At 31.8% G+C, this 10,911-nt stretch overlaps 1 protein-coding gene across 1 annotated transcript; it reads right to left on the bottom strand.

Moving 5' to 3' along the window:
- Positions 1–7,282: 7,282 nt before the first annotated feature.
- On the bottom strand, positions 7,283–10,682 carry LOC133688659 (uncharacterized). The gene is made up of 8 exons (XM_062108230.1): positions 10,445–10,682; positions 10,011–10,313; positions 9,805–9,898; positions 9,494–9,612; positions 9,293–9,403; positions 8,906–9,001; positions 8,752–8,809; positions 7,283–7,661 (listed from the first exon to the last, which is right to left on the bottom strand). Exons 1-7 carry the CDS (start codon positions 10,487–10,489, stop codon positions 8,753–8,755), a joined length of 825 nt encoding a protein of 274 aa, XP_061964214.1. The 5' UTR covers positions 10,490–10,682; the 3' UTR covers positions 7,283–7,661; position 8,752.
- Positions 10,683–10,911: the final 229 nt, after the last annotated feature.

Below are 10,911 nucleotides of genomic sequence, written 5' to 3'. Positions count from 1 at the left end.
CCAATTGTTATTGCTTCAAAAAAATCAGATTTGGAAGAAAGAAACTTAGCACCCTATATTGCCTCTCTTGCTAACAAACCACTATGGTCAAGAGCATTTCTAATCACTAGCATAGCCCTATATTGACCTTTCCCACAAAACTTTAGTAATAGCCAATGATGCAATCATCGTCATTTTCAACTTTGTAATACCATCCATTTCAAGCCTTTTCAATTCATTAGTGCACTATCACCATTCCATAATAGCCACCACTAACAACATCAACATTTCCATCTCCACGCCACTAACCAACCACCTAAAAAAATAGAGAAAATACCAAAAGAAAAATGAGAGAAAAAAAGGAAAACCAAAGCATTTCATGGGTCAATTTCCCTTTTTAGGTTGTGGTGAGCTTCACCGCCATGTAGAAATAAGGAGGAGGAGGCATTCCCAAACCCAACCAAAACATGCCCCAACAGTGGCGACACGTGTACCTTATGTACCTTCATTGTTACAATCGACTCCAACAATTTTTAAGGTTGTTTTTGAACCTCTAAAGTATTTTATTGCTTATTTTATGTATTTTTTTAATATATTACTATGTTTTATGCATATTATGATGTGATAGTTGAAGTATTATGGTCTATATTATTGTATGCAGACCCTTAGGGTATGAAGTCATTAAGAATTTATCTTATGAGATGGAATAAGGATGGAAATAAATACCCTGCGATAAGGTTGGAAGGATCATGCTCAATTTTGGTTTATCTGAGTCGTAATGGTTTGGCCTTAACATTAAAACTTTATGTGTGCATGTGTGTGTTTGTTATGATGTTCATGTTGAAATAATTTTCTGTTTCTTTTTCAAATAATTTTTTAAACAATTGATATTTTTTATTTTTTAGGATTTACTGAATTAATGAATGCATATTTATGTCTCTCTTGTTGTTGTTTTAGGTTTGTTTTTGTTTGATGTAAATGTGTATAAATTATCTTTTATTCAAGAACTCAACCTAGGATTAGATGATCCGTTGTCGACTTTTATAATTAGATGTTGACTATCGGGTAATAGAATTAGTGAATACATATTTATTTATATTGTTATGTGACTTTTATGTTTGTTTTTGTTTGTTGGGTTGTGTATTAACTACGATTTATTTCAAGAACTCAACCTAGGATTTGAGTACCCGTTATCGACTTCTATCATTGGATGTTGACTATTGGGTACTTGAATTGGCAAAATACATTTTTTTTGTCATTTTTATGCTTGTGTTTTTTATGTATAAGATGTCATCTATTTTAAACACTCAACCCATATTAGAACTCATTCTCATATCCTATCTTTTGATGTTGACAATTAGGTATTTGAATTGGTGGATAAATATTTTTTTTTATCTTTTTTTATGTTTGTTTTGTTATGTGTAAACTATCATCTATTTTGAAAACTCAACCTAGGATCATATAAATCGTTCTCGGCTTCTATCATTGGATTTTGACTATCGGGTATTTGAATTGGCAAATACATATTTTTATCATTTTCATGTTTGCTTGTGTTTGTTGTGGTGTATAAGTTGTCATCTATTTTGAAAACTCAACTTGGGATTAGATGAACCATTCTCAGCTCCTATCATTGAATGTTGACTATCGAATATTTAAATTAGTGAATACATATTTTTGTTATTTTTATGTTTGTGTATTTATTATGGTATATAAGCTGTTATTTATTTTGAGAACTCAACTAATAAGAATGAAAAATATCATATTTTTCTCCTTTAATGTTTAGCCTCTTATACTTATGCTTAAATGTACTCATTATTTCTATATTTTGATTTAGAATGCAAATAGAGGTATTAAGTGCGAAACAAAGCTAATTGTGTGATTTTGGATATTTTCAACACAACTTTGTAATTTAGGCATAACTCTCTCATACAAGATCCGATTAAGATGATTCAAGATGTTGTGGAATTTTAAGAAAAATATCTACAACTTCCATTTTTTGAGTGTTGAGATATACCAACTGCATCGAGGTCAAAATTGGAAATAAAATCGCTGCACTAAGCCATCAACGTGTTGGAATATTCTTTGGCTTACAAATCTAATACATGGCTTGTTATATCCTATTTTATTATTAAATATTTTCATTAATTAGTCAAATTTAGTTATTATTATTTGAGGATAATATTAGAATATTTTTAGGAGATTTGGTGGGCTTATAATACGGGGAATGAACTTTAAAAAGGAATAAACCATTAGACTAGGGATCTATTTTTCTTCCCTCTTCCCTTACAACTCCTTCAGGTTTTCATCATGGCCTTATATGGTTAAACTTTTCTAATCGGTTGAAAGAGACAGAAGCATTGGATTCAATAGAAATATGAGATTTGATTTATTTTTATTGTTCGATTTACACTTTGAGTAATGGATATTCTTTTATGTATATTTTCATGATTGTCTCATTTAATTATTAGAAGGCCTACTAGTGTATTATTTGTTGCAATCTGCTACTAGATTAGATATCAAATCCATAATTGTTTGATTCCTCTAATTTGTGAAGCAACTAAGGTCTAATGATTTGCTACATCAAAAATTATTAAATCTTTGAAAGAATATTCGACTAAATTAAATGCAATCTCTTATGCTTGTGTTGTTTAGTTTTATTGATCTCTCTAATTCTTAAGTTTACTATTAGATTAAACTTCCAGCTCTTGTCTTGTGTTATTTAGTAGTAAGGATTAATTAAATAATTTGTTTCTAATTAATTAAAATTAAGGAGAGACAAGAAAAATAATTACAATGGTAAAAATTCAAAATGTGAATTGATATATACTTGCATCGATAATTAATTTTAAAATTCTAATGGTGGATGTTGACTTAGACCAAGGTTTGTTCTTCTAGTTAACTTTGATACTTTAATTATAATTATTTCCTAATTGTTTTTCTTATAATTGTTTCTGTTATATTCAAACCCTCATTTCATCCTTGTTCACGTAGCATAAAACTACACTAGATATTCTCTATGAGAACGATTCTTACTCACACTACTACATGTATTTTTAAGAGTTTAGATTTTATATTTGGATGGATGCTACAACCTACCATTAACCCAAGATTAGATGACTTATTCTTGGCTCTTAGCCTTGGATGTTGATTATCAGGTATTTGAATTACCAGATACACATTTATGTCATGTTGATATGTGTTATTTGTTTTTGTGTGTGGAATATATTTTTTATTTGACGTGATTCTACATAAATCCATTAATAGTGAGTGTTGGCCTTTGAGTCTATTTTAATCAATATAATGTAGAACAACCTATCAATAACTCGTCATTCATGCGGGTTCAATGCTTGTTTTTTGTCAGAGGAGAGATTACATCGTTTTCAAATCCAAATCTAAAAGCACTCTTTTATTTTAAATTTAAATAAAAACATTAAGCATAACAAACATTTTTTATTTTCAAAATAAACAATAATACCTTATAGTTCTTTGAGATTTCTCTAGCAACAAAAGAAAAAAGGGAAAAAAAATCATTTTGACCTATAGTTTATATAAAGTATTCTCATCATTTATTAACAAATTTTGTATAAAATAATACGATTTCTTACACTTTTGTTTTATTTGTCATTTTCATTCTAAAAAATTTCTAACATCTCAAGTTATTTTGGACAAGTGATGCATATTTTAATGACTTTAATGTTCTGCAAAAGGGGCGAAGTGTAGCTCAAATGTTAACCTCACCTATTGCCGCATGGGGCTGGCTAGTTTATGCCAAACACAAATAAAGTATGAACTTTATATCTCGAAATATTTTTTTATTCTATAAAAATATTTTTAAATTCTTAAAACTTATCACATATAAACATCTTATTGGTAAATATCAAATATATTATGTCTTATATTAAAATAACTCTATGTGTTAAAATAAAAAAGACTTCTACTTTATATACAAAAGGAAAATGTTTTTTTGTAATTAATATAATTCCTAAGAATAGATTAATCCTGTTTTTTTTAAATTATTATTATAAGGCTATTTATACAACACATGAAACCTTAAATAATATAAATTAAGATTCTTAAATCGCTAATAACCTATATAAAACCTTATTGATACTTTATTTTGGCTATCAAAATTAGGGGTGAGTAAAAAAACTGAAAAATTAAAAAAACCGAACCATGAAAAAAAACGATTAAAATTTTAAAAAAACCGACCGGTTCGGTTTTATAAGCTTGAAACAAAAAAAATCAAACCGAACCAAACCCAAACAAAAAAAACCAAAAAAACCGAGCCAAACCGGTTTGAACTGGTTTTTGTCCTAAAAAACCAAACGAACCAAACCAAAACCAGTCGGTATGAACTGGTTTCGGTTTAGTTTTTATTTTTTTAAATCGATTAAATAATCAAAAAAACCGAATCGTGAAAAAAAACCGATTAAAATTTTGAAAAAACCGACCGGTTCGGTTTCAGTTTTATAAGGCTGAAACTGAAAAAACCGAACCGAACTAAACCCAAACAGAAAAAAACCGGAAAAAACCGATCCAAACCAGAAAAAACCGAGCCAAACCGGTTTGAACCGGTTTTTTTCCTAAAAAACCAAACGAACCGAACCGAAACCGGTCGGTAAGAACCGGTTTCGATTTTTAAAAAAAAAAATTGGTTTGATTATTTTTTTTATAAAAACCACACCGAACCGAAAATGATTACTCCTAATCAAAACTCTAAAAATGCTCAAATAAAAAACAAAAAACAAATTAAATTATTAAATCATATCCTTAACACACACACACACACTATTTTCAACTCTTTTAAATGAAAAGATTCATATTCTTTTTTATTCCTTTTTACCATCTCCACTAATATTAAAAAATCCCTTCAAATAGAACAATTCATAAAAAGAAGAAATGTGTATTCTTACTATTTGAGAAAAAACCAAAACAAGCAACTGTAGTTAAGAAAAGAGAAATCACGGATGCTTTTATGGCTCCGTTACTATTTATTTACAAGAAGAAGTCTCAATCTACCCGACTGAAACGAAACCAAACAAGGTTCGAAATATAAATGTGATGGAAATTAGAAATGATCCAGACGTCACGATCAAGTCTAACAAATGGAGAAACAGTGGCATAAGAACGCAGGAAGTCAAGAACTGGTAATCCAAACTCCGATCTTCTATACCAAATCCGTGAAATCTCTCCTCACTCCATCGACGATATATATTGCTTGCAAGTTTCACTGTCAAAAAGCCATGGAATATAGAGAAGGACATGCAACTGCCCTTCCTTTTCCCGAACAACCTCGTCTCCATGCTTAATTATTCTATATCCTTCAGGACAAAAACAGATATCTGCTGCCCCATAGAATATAGGATGCCTTCTCCTTTTACCTAACTACAGCAGCGAAAGCATTGATTGGAAATCACATTCCCTTTTGACAAAGCCCTTCCTGTGCCATTTAATAGCCGCTGCCTTCCATCTTAATTTCTGAAATAATAATGATGATGATAATAAAAGACAAAAGAAAGAGACTGTTCTTCCTTAATTTCATGATCTTCAGAGGTAGAGGCCAATGTTAGATTTTACTAAAGAGGGTGCAAGAATTCTGTATTGTTTCTTCTTTTCCTTTGCTATGCAGAGTCAAATCACATGCAAAACCCTTAAAAACAGAAAGAGGAGTTGAGGATGGGCTGGCGGTTTTGGAATTGAAATAAATCGAGCCAAGCAAACGAGGAAGGATCATATCGGGGTAGAGTTCTTAAGCTAAAATTAATTCGTGAAAAAATGTTTAATTAAAGCTTAGGCAAGTATTTAGTAGAGGCCAGACAAATCATAAAAGAGAGATCTAATAATCCCACTAGAATTATTGAAGACTTTAGGTTCGGTTTCTATTATTAATTGTGTGATTTATTATAACTAGAGTAATTAATTAAGCTGGCCAAGCTAACTCCTCTTTTATTACTAAGAATACTACTATTAAATATTTATTTATTAGGATGATAGAACTTACTACTATTAAATATTTATTTATTAGTATGAAAGAACTTATTTTACAAAATATTTTCACTCGAAAATAAATTAAAATAATATATTTTTATTTTTAAAAATTTATTTTTAATATTAAGACATTAAAACTATTTAAAAATATAATTTTAATAATAAAAAAAAAAACCAGCTAAAAAGAGAGGGTAGGGATGTATTCCACTCAGCCGGCCCCTCCTAAACACTCTCCACTTGATTTGTGGTGGCACATCACATCCATATTTAAGCATGTTGCAGGCTTGAGGGTCAAGGGCTAATCATAACCATGAAAAATATTAAAAGCTGGGCGAAGGATTGATTTTGAAAATATGGGATTTAAAATTTATTAGTATATATATTTTATATTTTTTTAAAAGAATTATGTATTTTTTTATTAAGGGATAAAAAATCATTAGAATATATATTCTATATTTAAATTTTTTTTTTTTAATATAGGATAATTTTTTTTTAATTTAAATACTTTAACTTAAAAGTTTAATATAATATCTTTTTAATATGTGATAAATTTTATTTTTAATATTCTTTTAAATTTTATTATTTATAACAATATAGTCTATATTTACATTGATTTTTTTCTTAATTTTTCATATAAAATATTAAAATTTTATTTTTTTAAAAATTTTTCCGGGTTCATCCGAGTTGACCCAGGTTAACCCATGAAACCCGAGACCCGACTCCTTGACCGGGTTAATCCCAAACCAGGTTTAATAACCATAGCTTCAATGATGATCTTCTGAAAACCCAGCGTCAAGAGCAATAGAAACTGCATACCAAATGGCTAGGAGCTCCCTCATAATCACTGAAAATTGGCTAGGAATCTGCTTAAGAGCTGACACTCTGCGCACCCTTAATAGCAACATCAGTGTGCACTTTCATCGAGCCAGCTAGTGGGGGCTTCCAAGTTGATGTCCCTTCAATGGGGGATGTAACAGGATGAACTCCAGCTAGGGGATTTGCTTCATGAAAGCCAGAAAGAGTCTTCAAAGCAATCTCCAACACATTTCTGCAGTTGGTGGGCTTTTCTTGGAGCAATTTTTAATCTTCGGCATGCTTTTCACAGATAATTTATCCTTAAATTTGTTAACATACCAGACGTCATAGAAAATTAAATTGTACATCCTTAGTTGACAAGACACCTGATATATTATTTTGTTTTTTTTTTTATTGGCCCAGGCTATAATGAAAAACCCCACCCCACCCAGGTTTGTGCTCTGATAGAGCATTTGGTGCATCCATTCCATCTAAAGGCAAGATTAGTTAGAGTTAGTGGTAGGATAATAATTATTCACTTGCGATTATCATAGGTAATTGGTTCAGGAAGAAAAAGAAAAACAATACAACTTCACCACACATAACTACATCATGAAAAGAGCAGGAAAAAAAAAAAAACCCTGCAAGGCTGAGGATGAATAAAAATGAGGAGGCTACTCCTTTTACAATAAGATTAACAAACAAAAACCGATCCGGTGGATAAGAAGAAATGGCTAAGGTCAAAGGGTCTCAAAGGTAAATACAGAAGAATGTAAGATGCTTTACTCGCTGGAAATATTTATACTGACAGTGAAGATTATCACTTTTGGAATGACAACTCAAGGAAGGAACACAATTTGAATAGTGGCAAAATACTGCCTACATCTCATGATTGTATCCTGCAAAACAGAGTCACAATATGAATTAACCTAGGAAGTAACATCTTCTAATAAATAACTGCTGCTCAAATGCAAAAAACATAACTGAAAAGCACAGATCAGCAATCATGCGCGAACATCAAACATATATGATATGGATGAATCTCCACATATAGATCGGAGTTGTAACCAAATTTGAGAGTACAATAATGAGGTTAAAGAAGAAAAAAAAGAATGGGAAAGACAGATTCAAGACATCCAAATTTAAGTTTTCCTGCAAAATTTAGCTGTCAAGAAAAATTATCATTGGCAGTAAAAAAACCAGGTTCAAATTGTTGATTATGCTAAGAAAGCTATCCTATTTGCGTGAGCAGCATAGTTTCATTCTTTTATTGGGGAAGGATAGATATGGATCCATAGGGGTGTTAAGTTTTGTTTTCTCAAAAAGGATGAAATTCATTGGACAGTGGATGTTGTCTTCAAACCAATTATATGAGGTTAAAGAAAAAAAAAAAGGGAAAGACAGATTCAAGACATCCAAATTTAAGTTTTCCTGCAAAATTTAGCTGTCAAGAAAAATTATCATTGGCAGTAAAAAAAACCAGGTTCAAATTGTTGATTACGCTAAGAAAGCTATCCTATTTGCGTGAGCAGCATAGTTTCATTCTTTTATTGGGGAAGGATAGATATGGATCCATAGGGGTGTTAAGTTTTGTTTTCTCAAAAAGGATGAAATTCATTGGACAGCGGATGTTATCTTCAAACCAATTAGTCAACACCCAGGCCCAAGTACAGTTTCAAACACAATGTTTCAGTTTTCCATTTGACAACATTTCAAATGTTTACCTCAACTACTTGGAAACTTATGTAATACGATCCTAGCAATTTTTAAGCTATCTTGCTGAAGCAGTTAGCATGCTCAATGGTGATGTTATTGACTCCTTGAAAGCATCAGGACACAGAGGACAAATTGTATTAACTGCTCCGGGTACTACTTGATGCTGATATTCTAAAGCAAATTATCACTAGAAAATGAAAAGAAAATCTCTAATAGAAGAGACACAAGAAGCCAGAAAGTTAGGTGTTTTTCTTGGCATATTAATCCACTAACCTCAACTAATGGTTTCTGATGTTTTGGAATGTTTTTCCTCGATTAACATTTCAACCCTCTGCAAGTGAAGACTAGGAGTCAGGAACATGTCTATGAAAAGAGAAATCACAAAACCATGCTGTAAAAATTATAGACAAGAATGTTTTTGCTTTACCTTCACAGAACTTCCAACTTCATCTAGCTTTTGGAGTAGCATCAGGAACCCTGAATTAGAAACTGAATCATGTTTGAGTGATTTTGAAGGGGACGTCTGCAACAACACGAGGAAAAGAAGAAATTATAAAAGCGAAAAGGAAAGAGAAAAATGAAACTCCACACATTCGATATAGTGACAGTGAAAAGGGCTAACATTCTTTAACAGTTTTCATGCTCCTAAGTGGCTGTCTCGGTTAATAAATTAAGAATACCAATTAACTATTCATAAAATTGCACAAGGAATATAAAATCACTTACAGACTTAAAATCACTAGCAGAAGGGCTGTAATGAAAAAAGAGACTAAAAGTAGTTTTGCAAAAGGTTTTATAGTGACATTTGGCATACCCAAGCTAGTGCTGATGAATGATCAATCCTCAAACTAGGAATGTCTTCAATTGTGGAAACTTGTTTAGAGACGATCTCACTTCTCATATATGAAAGTCGTGCCAAGACTGCCTGAAAAGGGCACCAAGGGGCATAGACTAGTTAAATTCCTTCTTTTTTAAAGTCACAGACAACAATTACCAATTCGATGACTAGGAGTACCTTCCTGAAAGCACTTGGATTTGCAATGCCTTGTATTTTAACATCATCACTTGGTGGCCTTCTTACACCAACATTCTCGATCCTCAGAGAGTAGACACCAAATAGAGACTGCAGGTATCCTGCAACATTACTGACAAGCTTCTTAAATGTCAAGAAAACTAAAACAATGGCAAAGCTAGGAAACGTCAACACTTTTCAAGTACATATTTTTTTCACACTCACACCAAATAATACAAATATTTCAATTCAGTCAAAGAGGTGAATGAAACATTGCACTTGTTACAGCAAAATAAGTGGAGCCAGCCTTTTACCTTGCTCAACAATGACATCGGCAACTGAAGGTAATAAAACATGCTTCTCTTTCTTTAACACCCCGAAACATGGAAATGGCACTGGTCTTGTAACCTGAGCTAAAAAACCAAAGACGTTAACAATGCAATCAACAAATGCACAACTCAATACAGCATCAAGTACATTTCGGAAGGTAAGGGCATTGGGTAAGATATTGATGATTTACTTTGTAAACTATGGAACTGGGAGTGAGATAAAGCTTTCGCGATTTAATATCTTTCCTCGAGATATATCTCCTCACGGGCAAGTACAAAAGCATGAAGAAACCAATGCCCCAAGCGAGTACTAAAAGCAAGGAATACATAACCCATTGTGCCGTTTGGTACTTAACGTATTTGTCTTCCATTTCTTGAAACGAAGCAGTATAAAGAACTGGGTCATCTTCAACTTCAGTTGTTTCTTCATTAGGAGACAATAAACCCTTTTCTAAACTTTCAATTTCCACAACCTCATCACCTCCAGCACCCATCTGAATCAACAAAAGAAATTAAACAACTAAATCAAGATCAAAAGATGGCAATCTCAAGAAATTTGCAAGGAGTAAAACCCCACAAAAAAGAAAGAGAGAGAAGAAAAGGGTAAGGTATAGAGAAATGTTACCGATGATGCATCCGAAAATAACCTTCTTTTAACAGGAGTAGCCATTGCTTCAAAGTTTGAGGTATCAGACTCGGAGAGAGAAATAAAAGAAAATGCTACCCTTGAGTGTTTAGGTGGCGGAGTCTTGTCTGGTCCTGTGTTGGAATTTGGAAGATGAAATGAAAACTGCTCCTACACGAGATTCCTTCGTAGTCCTACTGCTATATTCAGTTTGACCCAAAATCTCGGACCAGTAGGTGGTCGTGGTGGTGGTGGAAAATTTAAGTTAGACCAAAGCAGTGTTTTTTTTTTTTAAAAAATAATTTGATCCTCAAAGTTTTTTTTTTCTTTAAATGAGTTTTTAAATTGCAAAATTAAAGGACAATTTTTCTTCCTTTTATTAACCAGTGGCAAAATTGAAAGAAGAATAAAGATCTGAGATTCATAGTTTTTTTTTATTATCTTGTCCTTGAATTACATTTCCATAT

The sequence above is a fragment of the Populus nigra genome, chromosome 3 (genome assembly GCF_951802175.1).
Source record: "Populus nigra chromosome 3, ddPopNigr1.1, whole genome shotgun sequence".
NCBI classification, from domain to species: Eukaryota; Viridiplantae; Streptophyta; class Magnoliopsida; order Malpighiales; family Salicaceae; genus Populus; species Populus nigra.
The sequence above is the reverse complement of the archived record's forward strand: the minus strand, read 5'-3'. Positions and strand labels throughout refer to the sequence as shown.